At 36.0% G+C, this 15,089-nt stretch overlaps 2 protein-coding genes across 2 annotated transcripts in view; one reads left to right on the forward strand and one right to left on the reverse strand.

Moving 5' to 3' along the window:
* Positions 1-11,774, forward strand: snx1b (sorting nexin 1b). The gene is made up of 15 exons (XM_073836009.1): positions 1-313; positions 503-635; positions 2,882-3,024; positions 3,118-3,184; positions 4,536-4,579; positions 4,677-4,818; positions 5,011-5,089; positions 5,563-5,638; positions 5,728-5,841; positions 5,930-6,023; positions 6,107-6,312; positions 6,408-6,551; positions 6,695-6,775; positions 9,864-9,935; positions 10,014-11,774. Exons 1-15 carry the CDS (start codon positions 182-184, stop codon positions 10,062-10,064), a joined length of 1,578 nt encoding a protein of 525 aa, XP_073692110.1. The 5' UTR covers positions 1-181; the 3' UTR covers positions 10,065-11,774.
* LOC141331114 (lysosomal acid phosphatase-like) overlaps positions 10,807-15,089 on the reverse strand; it is a 20,819-nt gene continuing 16,536 nt past the window's right edge. Inside the window, exons 7-10 of the mRNA XM_073836011.1 lie at positions 14,857-14,989; positions 14,008-14,090; positions 12,222-12,328; positions 10,807-12,145 (exon numbers count right to left, since the gene is read on the reverse strand). Of these exons, the coding sequence (XP_073692112.1) occupies positions 11,905-12,145; positions 12,222-12,328; positions 14,008-14,090; positions 14,857-14,989 (564 nt within the window). The 3' untranslated portion in view covers positions 10,807-11,904. The remainder of the gene's footprint in view (positions 12,146-12,221; positions 12,329-14,007; positions 14,091-14,856; positions 14,990-15,089) is intronic.

A 15,089-nucleotide genomic window follows, 5' to 3' on the forward strand; every position in this document is an offset into this window, starting at 1 on the left:
CTTTCTAAGCCTGAGAACGCAGAGCCGTCCGCGGATGTTATTAAGTAGGCTGAGGGTTACCTAGCAGTGTAATTCAATCCACGTTTACCTGTATTTTACAATCAGGTAGAAATTACGCCAGCCTCAAAACCTAAGCCGCTATCGTTTTCGAAACATATATTTTCTTTGATCGAAACAAGCGATGTCAGGCAGCTGCGGGCGGAATCCTCCTCCTTTCCCTGATAATGAAGATCAGGAGGCTGAATTAGACAGTCGAGTGCTGGACAGCGACGAGGATGATGATGAAGGCGAGGACATATTCACCGGCGCGAGAGTGAGAAACCTGCAACAGAATAAATACATCGTTTTCAGTATCTGATTAAGTCATATGTGGGGAAATATTTAAGTTTCATTTGACAGAAGCTAGCTGATAGCTTATAGACACTGTCTGCAGCGGTTATAGTCTCATAATGTAATGGGTATCAGCTATTATTTTGCCATTGTGTTAATCTCTTTTTTGCAGAGTAAACCGATCACACCCACATCAGCTCCTGATGAAGGCGATATCTTCAGTGAGGAGGGCTCGTACATCAGGAGCGATGTCCATCACGCCACTAATGGCCTTCACTCTGATGAAGAGCTGGATCTGTTCACTGGTATTTCTCACCAGTCCCATTACTGCACCATTACTCATAATGAGCAATAAATACGTAATGACACTTGATTTGACATGCAGACCAGATGGCATGTTGGAGAACATAATGCATTCCGTCTTTGTTTTTAAAATAGTCTGGCAGACTGAAGCAATACAGTTAAAAAGGCCTTATCTAAGATGTATCAAATACTGAAAATTGTACTTAAGTTAAAGTATAATAACTGTCAAAATTGTGCTCAATAAAATGATGTAACTATCCAAAAAGTACTTAAGTGGAAGTAAAAAATGCATCCACATATAATTGAACTTGGGTATTTAAAACTAAAAGTAAAATTGGCTTTTGAAATTGACTTTTGAAAACAAGAGGCAGTAAAGATGTTACAATTTTAGTATTTATTATGCAAAAACTTTTTTAAAGAAAGTCAAATATATTATTTTCTCACTATTCTAACTATGTAATGATTTAGGTCCTGAAAGATGCTAAATGTTCTCAGCTACAATTATTAGCAGATGATTAAAAAACGGAATATATTGATTTTTAGTGGTTATTATAAAAACACTTTACTAGAGCATGAAGTACGTGACTTTAAGTGATAGTTTATATGTTTACATGATTGACTGGCTTGTTAGTCACATTTGGATATATATAATATTATATATAATTATAATATATATAATTGTAATGAAGAGGTTGTTATATTTATTTAAATTTACGTAAAGTTTTTGAACAGTAAGTTTTTTTGTTTTTTTAAAAAGTCTCTTCTGCTCAGCAAGCCTGTATTTATTTGGACCAAAGTACAGCAAAAACGTACAATTTTGAAATATTTTTACCAATTAAAATAACTGTTTTCTGTTTGAGTATATTTTAAAAAAGTAATTTATTCTTGTGATTTTAAAGATGAATTTTTAGCATCATTACTCCAGTCACATGATCCTTCAGAAATCATTAAAGGTCCACTGAAGTGCCTTGAAACATGCAGCGTTATTCTATGTGGTGACGTACTTTTAACTGAAACAAAAACATATTGCCCAGCCCCGCCCACTCAGTTTGAATAGGCAATAGCGTTCCATTAATATCTGCTCGGGCCAGAGCCGTTGAGCTCGGTAAAGCCGCATTTGTAAGCTTATGACAGCCACAGACTAATAAATTACCACACAGATTCAGTATGGAACTTGCTAAAACGAAATAGTGATCATAATCATGCTGAGGCTGTGTAATTTAATACATGCCGTCCATACATATGAGCGCATATGATCTGCTGTGTAGGGGGCGGGACATTACGGACTCTAGAGAGCATTTGATTGGACAGAACGTTTGATGAGAAACTGAAGTGCACGGTGATATCATCCAAATCCTTGATTCATATTGGCTGAAGTGACGAGACTGTAAGTTTTGAATGCCCATATCTTGTAAACGCGAATTTTGTCTTTGTTTTGCAGCACACTAGCTTATAGATAACCTTAAGGCTCATATATTCATACTAAAAGCCAAAAAACTTTAATTTTGATTTCAGGGGGACAATAAATATTCTGATTTGCTGCTCAAAAAACATGTTTTATTATAATGTTAAAAACAGATGAGTAGATTTTTTTCAGGTTTCTTTAATGCATAGAAAGTTCAGAAGAACACTTATCTGGAATAGAATTCTTTTGTAACATTACACTTGATCAGTTTTGCTAAATAAAAGTATTAATTAATTAATTAATTAAATTAATTTTCTGTAATCCCCAAAAATTAAACTGACTCCAAGCTTTTAAATGGTATAATGTGTATAATGTTACAAAAGCTTTTTATTTCAGATACATGCTGATCCTTGGATCTTTCTATTCATCAAAGTATCCTGAAAAAATGTGCTAAACTGTTTTAAATATTGATAATAATAATAACAATTTTTTTTGAAAAACAAATCAGCATATTAGAATGATTTCTGAAAGACCATGTGATACTGAAGACTGAACATTTAGCTTTGATTACAGGAATATATTACATTTTAAAGTATATTCAAATAGAAAGCAGTTATTTTAAATGGTAAAAATATTCCACCATATTACTGCTTTTGCTGTATTTTGGATCAAATAAATGCAGGCTTGGTGAGCAGAAGAGACTTTTATAAAAAAAAAAAACATTAAAAATCTTAAGTTAAAAAACTTATGACTGGTATTGTATATAAGTATAATGAAAAAGTGCTATTACTCGTATACTGCACACCTTTTTATTTTTATTTGTTCTCTCCGTTCAAACACCAGAGGCCACTGTAGAACTGACGCTCACCAACACCACTAGTCAAGGCAGGAGAGAGATTATTGGCCCGACTGCATCAGCTTGCAACACCACACATGTTCCTAATTCTATACTCAAACCCAGCATTGTCACCAAGACCATGGAGGAGGTACTGAAACAAGAATATTTACATGCCTTCACTTGCATTCATGTAATTTATATAGATTCTTAATTGTAACTGAATGCTGATGAACTTTATCAGTTGGAGGAGGAAGACAGTGGAGACCAGTTTGAGCTGAACGTCGCAGTCACTAATCCAGAGAAAATTGGTTTGTATTATGCAACTTATTTTTCAGCACAATAGTAGGCAAATAAGAGAATAAAAAATTAAACTGTATAATTCTTTGTGCTACAAACCGGTTGTAATTATGCTTATAATTATATAATAACCAGCTTATAATTGTGATTCTTTATTTGTAAGTCACTTTGGATAAAAAGTCTCTCAAATGATTAAGTGTAAATAATATAATGATAAATAACAGCTTGCAGCATCAAGCAGCATAATGAACTGATTTTGTACAGCTAAAATGACTAGAAGCGGCTGATAGCGAATGCCTTACACATTCATGTTATAAATGGCGTTGCCCACTATTACTTTAGAAATAAGGTGGATATACTTGCATCACATTTTTGTAGATAAGTGTTCTCAACCAGTTGCCCACTAGGGGAACTAAACATCCAAAGGAGCTTATTTTAAAGGGAGTTTTTTGTATTAGTTACTTTTATTCATTAAAATATGATAAATACAATTCTTGAGTTCTTAAAGATATAGTTTACCCAAAAATGAACATTCTGTCATTAATTACTCACCCTCATGTTGTTCCAAACCTGTAAGACCTTCTTCTTCAGAACACAAATTGAGATATTTTTGATGAAATCCAAGATCTCTCTGAACCCTCTATAGACAGCCACATTCAAGGTCCAAAAAGGTACAGAGAACATCAACAAAATACTCCATGTGACATCAGTGGTTCAACTGTAATTTTATGAAGCTACAAGAATTATTTTTTAACACACCTTGTTTACATGCAGATCAAAGCATGCACATGCATTGTGGTGCTCTGCAAAATGGCACAAAGGTGAGGAGAAGAACTATTGAATAAAGTAGTTATTTTAGTTTGCACAACAAAAAGTATTCTCATAGCTTCATAAAATGATAATTGAACCTCTGATGTCACATGGACCATTTTGTCGATGTTCTTGGTCCTTTCGGGACCTTGAATGTGGTAGGACCCTTGCTATCTATGGATGGTCAGAGAGAATTCGGATTTCATCAAAAATATCTTAATTTGTGTTCCAAAGAACACGGGTTTGGAACAACATGAGGGTGAGTAATTAATGACAGAATTTTTGGGTGAACTATTCCTTTAAAACTTCTGAAATCAAAAAATGAATAATAACTAATAATTATTCTGTTGACACTCATAGAAAAACAAGCAGGTTTGTTTTTATTACAGCTGTATTAATAGAGAAAGGATCTTAGTCTACATGTGTGGGCTTTAAAATTTTTCCTTGGAAGTTGAAGAGTGAAAATGTTGAGAACCACTGGTCTTGATTCAACCAATTGTTCTGAATGTTGAGAGCTATAGTGATGAGTTCTTTTATGTTACTGTATTACAGGAGATGGCATGAATGCCTACATGTCTTATAAAGTGTCAACTCAGGTATGCAAAATCTTATCCATATTATAATTTTTTGGATTGTTTAACCTACATATATCAGCATTATGGCCCTTTTCCATGTTTCTATGTCTCTCTCCAGACTACACTGCCCATGTTCCTTAATAAGACGTTCTCCGTGCGTCGACGTTTCAGTGATTTTCTGGGACTTTATGAGAAGATATCAGCCAAACACTCCCTGCTGGGGTGCATTATCCCACCTCCACCTCAGAAGAGTGTAGTGGGTAAAGAAACTACGCTCACTCTGGCTTCTTGTCTAGTCAAGTTATTCTAGTGAGCTCATCCAGACACTCACAATGGCCTGGATACATGAGAATGTTTACTCTGAGCTTACTGTTGACTCTTACTTGCATCATTTTACTCTGAGCATTTCATTGTTATTTGATGACTGAGCGTGTGGTTTGGTGTTGTCACAGGAATGACTAAAGTGAAGGTAGGAAAGGAGGATTCATCCTCAGCGGAGTTTGTGGAAAAGAGGCGAGCAGCACTGGAGAGGTGAACACATGCCTAATTAGACATACACATGAAATAGAGTTCGAAGATTTAGTTCACGCAAAAATTTAAATTCTGTCATTAACTACTCACCCACCATAAGTCCTTTGTTCATCTATAAAACACAAATTAAGATATTTTTGATGAAATCCAAGAGCTTATTGACTTATTGACTGCATAGACAGCAAAGCAATTGATGCATTTAAGGCCCAGCAATGTAGTAAGGACATTATTTAAACAGTCCATGTGACATCAGTGGTTCAACCTTTATTTTATTAAGCTCTTGGATTTCATTAAAAATATCTTAATTTGTGCTCTGAAGATCGAAGGTCTTGCGGGTTTGGATTGACATGCATATTCATATGCATATATAAAATATGCATTCACATGCTAATGCACACTCATTTTATTTTTTACTGGTTATATTAATTATATATATTATATATTTATTGACTGTGCATTTGTATTTTCTGTAGGTATCTACAGAGAGTAGTGGCTCATCCATCTCTGTTGCAGGACCCGGATGTTCGAGAATTTTTAGAGAGAGATGAGGTGGCTACCTTTATAATGTTCCTAGACACATCATACAGTAATTTTAATGACATATTTAACAATTAAACTATGTGTTTGTGTGTTTTTAGTTGCCCAGGGCAGTGAATACTCAGACTTTAAGTGGACCTGGCCTCCTAAAGATGATAAACAGAGCATCAGATGCAGTGAATAAGATGACTATTAAAATGAATGAATCAGATAATGTAAGTGGAGCTCAGTTCATGCAAGACATAAATTCTCTTAGGTCGTTGCATTTGACTAGCGATTGACACCTCTGTGTGTGTGTATCAGTGGTTTGAGAGTAAGCTGCAGGAAGTGGAGAATGAGGAACAGCTACTAAGGAGGCTTCATGCTGCTGTTGACTCATTAGTAAACCACAGGAAAGGTGAGAATGAAAACTACACTGTGAAGCCAATCTTTTGGATTCATACTGTTACAAAGCATCTCAAAGTCTTTCTCCTCCTGCAGAGTTGTGTAGTAACACAGCGGTGTTTAGTAAGAGTGTGGCCATGCTGGGCAGTGTGGAGGAGAACTCTGCATTGTCTCGTGCGCTGTCACAGCTGGCGGAAGTGGAGGATAAGATGGAGCAGCTGCATCAGCAACAGGCCTTCAGCGATTTCTTCATCCTCGCCGAGCTCCTGGCTGACTACGTCAGACTGTTGGGTGCAGTGAGGGTTAGAGAGCACAACCGCATAATGCAAAAACAGCAGTCAGAGCCCACTGCTTAAGTAATGATGATGATGTTTACTGTGTTCTTTGCTGCCCTCAGTGCTGTTTTGAGCAGAGGATGAAAGTGTGGCAGCGTCTACAGGAAGCTCAGAGCACACTGCAGAAGAAACGAGAGGCTGAGGCCAAACTGCTTTGGGCGAACAAACCAGAGAAGCTCCAGCAGGCTAAAGATGACATAAATGAGGTTAAACCATCAACAGTGATCGATTTAAGTACTGTACATTGAACCAAGCATAAAATCCTTATGGTGGAGTTCTGTAGAATTACAGTATGATATGATCACTAATTTGCTGTTAACACTGAGTTGTTTTCTGTGACTCTGCACAGTGGGAGTCTAAAGTCAGCCAGTATGAGAGAGATTTTGAAAGAGTCACCTGTACTGTGCGCAAAGAAGTGCTCAGATTTGAGGTAAGATATGTTGTGTATAGATGTATTTTGGTAGAAATCCGGCACAAAAGTGCAGCAAAACCGTATTCAACAAAACCTTAGCTTCTCAGTGATAAAATACATTCAGATTCAGATTCATTCATGTTGGAGGTGCTTTGTGATCCTTATGAACTGAGAAATGCACTCTAACATAGTCAGAAATCTCAAATCCCAAAGTCCACTCCAAAGGAGTTTTATTTAGTTTTTAAAAAATCGCTTTTCACGAACTACAACGAACGGCTCCTTTGGACTACAGCGTTTGTTTTCCGGATGCTTTGATGTTACAACGCAGCCCATTAGAATATCATTTAAATAAATCCCACCTACGGAAATTCGAATCACTGCCGGGTAGGGAGGGACAAGGTGGTGGATTCACCTAACTTTAGCGATGTAGCGTGGACAGCCACTTCTGGGATGCTTCAGCATTGTGAGCAAATGCGAGCATTGACTAAAGTGTCCAGAAACTGCTCCGATCGGCATTGACGTTTGATGTTTAGAGGGTCGAAACACATGCAGAGCCGTGGCTGATGTAAACACAAGCATTAACTAGAGTGACGATCATCGGTGGTCGCGTTGGAGCCGCGCCGTAGACGTGCAGTGTGTGGTAAGAGATTTATTCATTATACAATATAGATAGCTTCACTAGCCTTATGCTGAAGCTGGTTTTGGGCATGTAAATAATTAAATAAATTAGCACAATAATGATAATATAATGTATCAGTGATCTTGGAGGCTAACGATAGGACCAACACTACTGTAGCATATTATTTACTCACTCTCCATGCATCCAATCGCAACGCAGTGGGACTGCTAACCAATCAAAACACATTTAGTTTTTCGGAAGGCGGGCCTTCATCAAACCCGGAACTAATCAAGCCATTTGTGCCAGCCTGGGGAGAAAGCTATTGTAGTAATGTAAAGTATGTGAAAAATAATGCGTTTTTCGAACCACCAAGCATGAGAGCATGTTCTAGTGCACCCCCAAAACAAAATAAAGACTTTGTAAAAGAGCATAATAGGACCCCTTTAAAAATAGGAACACTGATAATGTTGTGGTTTTAAATGTCCTGCCTTTTTTTCTCTCAAAATGACCCTTTTATTTACATAGGGCTGATATTTGGTCAACAGCTAAAATTATTAGTTGTGCAAACCCTAATTTATATAAATAATAAGGCTGGGTAAAAAAAAAAAAAAGGAAGAAAATCTCGATTTTAATCGATAGTCATTTTTACAAAACAATAATAATTCTTAAATCTTAATAATCGATTAGTCTAGCCAGTTTTCAGTTAATGAACAGAAAATTGTAGCCTGCCCCCTATACAATCATTTGCAATAAGCTTTGTGCTTAGTTACTTTTGATATGAAACAAAGTCTCGGATTTCAAATTCTGTCCATTTGTGACCCTGGACCACAAAACCAGTCATAAGGTTAAATTTGACAAAACTGAGGTTTATACATCATATGAAAGCTCAATAAATAAGCTTTCTATTGATGTATGATTTGTTAGGATAGGACAATATTTGACCGAGATACAACTATTTGAAATCAGAAATCTGAGGATGCAAAAAAATCAAAAAGTCTGAGAAAATCACCTTTAAAGTTGTCCAAATTAGGTTCTTAACAATGCATATTACAAATCAAAAATTACATTTTGATATGTTTACAGTAGGAATTTTACAAAAAATCTTCATGGAACATGAACTTTACTTAATTTCTTAATGATTTTTGGCATAAAAGAAAAATCAAAAATTTTGACCCATGCAATGTATTTTTGGCTATTGCTACAAATATACCCCAGTGACTTAAGACTGGTTTTGTGGTCCAGGGTCACATTTTATTACAGTATTCAAATAGTAAATGCCGTTTTGGCGCTATTTAATGTGGAGTGACAAGTCACTGTAGTGCCTCGGTTTTAAAGAAGCATGTTAACTGATAATCTCCTTCACTTTAATACTAGTTACAGCACAAAATAAACATAAACATCCGAAAGTATGTAAATGTATCTAAATGTAAACTTCATGTAATTTAGTTACATAAAAATTTTCCACCTATTTAGATTGCATAGTTTTAACATGAACTTATGATTCTGCTAAGTGTTTATGTGTTTACAGATTGTTATGGTAGCATTGTAGCAGTGTTGGAGTTAAGGAGATAATTATGTGATAATTGACCATTAATGAATCACAGATGGAAAGAGAAACACAAGAACTACAACTGAATTCAGCCAGAGAAACAAATTAAAGAAGACATTAAATCTCTCAAGATGTGATTAAACGACTCCACAAACAGCTTTATCAGCTTCACTCATTACGAACCAGATTGGCTTTATTTCTGTCAGACTTTTTGAGAATGTCTCATCGAGAATTAACAGAGGTGTAGATGTTGACAGTCAACAAAATGCTTCATGTTGCAATGCATGCTGGGTACCAGTATGGTACAATATGTATCCCAGCATGCATTTCAGCATGTATAAACAATGCAGCTGAAGTGTCTGATTGTTTTCTTTTGCTCTTACTATTGGCTATTACGTTTACTTTTTGTTGTTGTTGTGACTTTTCAGTAGCTTGTTCTGTGATGTTTAGAGTTTTATCTGAATATTTTGTTGATTGTCACCGTTGTTGATTTCTGTGAGTTTGTTGTATGCTAATGCAGTAGATAAAAACTTTGCACAAAGCGTGCACAAAGTTCACATTATCTAATTGGCCAAGCGCTGCTGAATTTCATTTTATAGAATTACAGCAATACTAAAATGAATAATACAAGTTTAATAACAGAGAACAATCATATAATTAGGGTTTATGCTGAATAGCTATGTCACGCCACAATTACTATTTTCTCTGGGCTTTTCTGACCATACTAAGTGTGTTTTACAAACACACAGTCTAGGCATCCAAAGAAAAAACTAAAATGAAAACGTCAATTATAGGGATGCACCGAATTGAAAATTCTTGGCCGAAGAGTATATGCACCATATAACGTATGCATTATAATTTTCACTGTTCTGGAATATTTCAATATCTTTTTACATCCTAAAATAAAATATTAAAATAGAATTGTTTTTCTGTGGCAGAAAGAGAAAGTCAGAGATTTCAAACAGCACATAGTGAAATACCTGGAGTCCCTGCTTCACACACAGCATAGGGTAAGTGTATATGTGTGTTTGTTTTACATACAGCACCACTGAATCATCTTTAATGAATTGCTATTTATCTTAAACCAGCTGGTGAAGTGCTGGGAGGCCTTCCTGCCTGAGGCCAAAGCCATCGCCTGATCAGAGCCTTACCTCACACGCTCCTAACCTTTGACCTTGACAACAGACAATCAACATTTCTCTCTTCCTATTTCCTTTGCTCTCTGTGTGTCAAATAACATGTACATCTAAATACTCGTTTATCGATGAGCCGATTCCTAGATCGTGATGGTAAACCTGTGCAGTGACCCGTGTCACTGTTGACAACTGAATGTTGAGTGTAAAGGTTAAAGGTCAGAGCGGCATTTTAAAAAAAAACAGAACAGCTGTGTGTGGGGTGCAGCAAGAATATTTTTTTATGTGTGCACGTATGTAGGTGTGTTTAATGTTATCCTCTAAGGTTTTTAATGGTGCTTAGCCTGTGTAGTGTTTTAGTAGAGACATTAAACCGCCTTTAAGAGTGTCTCTCTGTGTCAAGGATATGCACAGGGGTGAGACTGAACATTTGAAGTTTGTAATCCATTCCAGATAATCGAGAAAAACACTTGAGATGTTCACGGGCCACTCAACCCAGCCTGATGTTGCACCACATATTTAACATTATAGCAAAGTTAGACTGATACAGAAAAAAAGACTGAATCACAGAATATGAAGGGAAAATGTTTGGTGTCTTTTGAATGAAGTCCCATATTTTGTGTTGACTGAATTTTTATGTTCTCAAACAGTTGCACTGATCTGGACTGGTCCAGATAAAACTCTACTTGCAGTATAGTTGTACAAACATTTCTATTAAAAATTCTAGATGAATTTGTTAAATCATAAATTACGTACATCAAAAGTTTTAATGTATTTAGGAGAATGTGTAAAAACATTTGTACTGTGGATGCTTTTAATTTTTAACATTTATGAACTGCTGGTGTATACATGATATCACAATACCTTGCAGAAACTGGGGCTTCATTTATAAAATGCATTTACGATCAGATTTCAACCTAAATTCCATATATTTCATCCTATGTCAAAAGTGAGGAACAAATCAGAATTCACAAAAGCATGTGTATTAACTTCCTGTGGTCGTATACCAGTAATTACACTCGATTAAGAACATATAAAGGCAAATAGGCAATTATCTTATAATATTTTACCTGCTTTGTGATCTCACTGTAATTTGTAAATTAATTATATATTAACATTTATCAATGATGGGTATTTGTGCATTTTATCACAAGATCATTCTATGTCTTTATAAATGAAGCCCCAGGACCTTAATTTAATTTTTTTTTTTTTCACCAGTTGTGAATTTTGGGTTATATTCTTGGTAAAAAAAAAAAAAACACTGATTTGAAGCTCTTTTCCTGACACTAAAGACTGTGCTGTTACACATGTATTATAAGCCTCCATTTTAACTATTAACAAGAAGTTAATGACCTGGGACAAGAAAGATGTGCATTTGTTTAAAACAGTTGTCCTGTCAAATATTATTTGTCTATTTGATGAAAATAAAATAAAATAAAAAGGGTTGTTGTCATCTTTTCAGATTAAGTACACTATTACAATTTCATCAGCTAAATCTAGCTGCAAGCAGGAATTAAAGGGCCAAGCACAACAGAGGCAAAATGAGGAGCTAAGCATGGCATTGAGCATCAGACTAACTGCACAAATGAGTAATTAAAGCTGTTTTAGGGTGATTTTAGTGGTGTTGTGATTATTTAGCGGTGTTATCAAATTGGTGTGGTGTGTTCTGTGTGAAGTGACAATGGAACACAAACAAACAAATTACAATTTTTTTTTTTTTTTCAAAAAAAAAAAAACAAAGTTTGGTGTCAATAGGTCATACAAGCTTTGCAGAGATACAGCCTCAGACATAATCTGCCTCAAATTAGTTGTGGTGCTATAAAAAATTTTGTTCATCAACAAGAAATCACATCTTTTTTTTGCCCAAAAGATGCTTAATTCTCATGAGGTGTGTACCCAGATTGATTATCTTGACGTGTGTACCCAGCTTTATCTGACACTCTTTATTCCTGTCTTGTGGTATAACTTCACGTGTAAGGTTCACAAAGTCCTGTAGGGGGCAGCGTTGGGAACAGTCCGGTAAAGACACAGGATACGGCTCAGAAACATTAGTGTCATTGCGATAAAACATCTCCACTGAAAACACCCTGAAAGAGCAAATAAATATTTTAGTTGACCATATGTAGAAACATGAGTTGAGGAAAAACACAGTCAATATGTTACCCGTTCTCTTCTTGGTGAAGTTCAATTAGATGACATGAGGCATAAAGTGGCTGCAGGCCATTAAAAACATTCAGAGCTTCTTGCAGGGCTACAATCGTTGTGTCATGCTAGTGAGAAAAGAGTTACATGTGAGAACATTATATGAACTGCTTTTTCTTTTCTTTTATTATGATTTGTACTTTTTTGATTTTCTTATTTGAAAATAAGAATATAAACAATCATGTATTTGACATGCAAACAAACCACTAAAACGAAGCACAAATCAACAAAAGCAACAAATGAAAAATTATAAAGCAAAATAATTAGTACAACGGTAATATAACAAATAAATATAAACTATATATCACTCAAGAGATATATAGATACCTGTCTCTCAACAAAGACAGGTAGGGAGCTTAAAACTAATTAATTTGGGGTATGGAGTAATACTAAATATATAATGCTCTTATCAGGCCAAAAAGTGACTCTGGACTGTCAGGTAAAGAGCCTCTGATTTAGACCATTGTACCCAGACAATTTTGAAAAATGATTAATCATGCTAAGTAGTGCTGGAAGTTAATTGATTGGATCAGTAACAAAAAGGAAGATGTCATAAGCATAAAGCATAAGTTTCTAAACTGAGCCCCCTACAACCACCCCAGGTTGTAGGTTGTTTTTTTCTCTTACTACTACCAAAACAAAAAAGTAAAGCCGAGTGTGGACAACCTTGCCTAGTACCTTGACCCAACCTGAAATATGGAGATATGACACCGTTAGTTGGGACAGCAGCCTCTGGGTGTTTATATAACAGCTTCACCCATTTTATAAATATCTGGCCAATTCCAAAAGCTTCTAATGTTGAGAACGAGTAAGGCCACTCAATACAGTCAAAGGCATTCTCGGCTTCATTCCTAACTGCCCACATTACACTGATGAAGTGTCTGATATTTTCAGAGGAGTGTCTATTTATAATAAAACCAACCTGAACAGGATGTATTATAGCCGAGATGAGTTTTTGTAAATGGTTAGCAAGAATTTTAGAAAGTATTTTTGTGTCTAGAGAAATCAAAAAATGGTCTGTAATTGGAACAATCAGTTGGGTTCCTCCCCTTCTTTAAAATGACTCAAATCACTGTCTGATATTAAGTTGGGGGTAATACCTCCCTTTCAAAAGCCTCCTTATTCATGTCTTTTAACATATACATTTAAACTGTAGGTTATTCAGCTTTGAATTTTCTCAGACATTTGTTTTAGTATATTAAAAATACTAGCGATATCCTCAGCAACTTTCCCCTTGCTCACGGAGGGTTTGTCAGTACCCGCTGGAGAAACATTTTAGGTTGCATCACTAACTCTCAGGGCCTTTTTAATGCTTCATTGTACAATTTTTTTGTTGTCAAGTTATCCGCTTAGGACCATCTATAATAGTGTTTCTCAACCCTGGTCCTGGGCTCCCCCCAACACTGCACATTTTGTACGTATGTCTTCCTTATCTGATACACCCATTTCAGGTCCTGGAGATGTTTTCTAATGAGCTGATGAGTGCAATCAGCTGTGCTTGATTAGGGAGACACACAAAATGTGCAGTGTTGGGGGGCGCCCAGGACCAGAGCTGAGAAACACTGATCTATAAGGATAAATAAACTGTGCTATCCACCTCGACCGAGTCACGTGACTCCATGAACTGCTTTTTCTAAAGAGGACCAGTTCTTTTTCTTTCTTTTCTTTTTCTTTTTTTTTTTTTTTTAAAAAGGAAGTTTTGGCATTTTGGTCTGCTCATGTTTTATTTACATTTGACATGACTTACCGCTGAGTATACGATCATCTTTACTTTCTGTTTAGAGTCTGCTGCATTTGTGAGATTCTTAATGATCTGATCTAACAGCAGGCCTGTGAATGGGAAAATAAGAGCCATTTTGGCACATTAAAAAGTTACAGGATCACAGTTCTGCGCTTGTTTATTCCAGTTTGCATGTAGAATATGGTTTCTTTACACTGCCATTTCCCTGTACTATAACTGCACACTGTTTTAGGTTGCAGCCTCTCCCTCTATTCCTACAACACTGATTTGCATATGTGTACATAAGAGTGTAGTGTATCACAGAGTGTTTAACTATAAAAATGCTTTGTCATCTTATGAAATATCAAAAACCTCAATGTTTAACTTCATATAATGTTTTACTCTGCTTTTGTTTTTGTTTTTTAGAGATTTTTCAGTCCCATTCCCGCAGAAATATGTTATTGCGTCTCGTTTTGTCCCGCTCCCATCCGCATAAAAGTAGCCTATATATATATATTTTTTTTACTATATCGATGAAATTTACATGAAATAGTTCTGTAACATCTCGTAAGTTCCACAAGATACCAGCATAAACGCTCCCAATAAAATATGTTATTTAGGCTAACCATCAACATTTACAAACCATTCCTATTCATCATCACATCGGCTGCTGCATGCATGCATGGCTGCAAATCATTTATTCTCCTGCATTCCACACACACGACTCTCTACCTGCTTGCACCTGCACTTGCCCATCAAATTTTGTCCTGCGCCACTGTTGTGTTGGGTCTCACGGTGCTCCCGCAGGAGTGCAGGTCTCTAATTATAAGCTGATTGTAATAAAAAAAAAAAAATCAACAAATAGAAAACTCTCACCTCCCTGAAGTCTGCACTTTTCCGTTCTGTTGTAGACTCCAAACATAATCTGTAAATCAAAGTTGTTTAACACCTCTAGTTTCTCCATCACGCTTGGAGTAACCCAGTCAGGTGGTCGCTTCCCATGTTTTGCCTGGGGAAGGAAAATAACAGTTTGAGAGTGTAGGGAGATTGACTATTATGTCATTTGCAGTGCTTCATATTCCATTGATTTACAACTTCTGCACGGTGTA

This window comes from Garra rufa, chromosome 3, assembly GCF_049309525.1.
Source record: "Garra rufa chromosome 3, GarRuf1.0, whole genome shotgun sequence".
In the NCBI taxonomy this organism is placed as follows: Eukaryota; Metazoa; Chordata; class Actinopteri; order Cypriniformes; family Cyprinidae; genus Garra; species Garra rufa.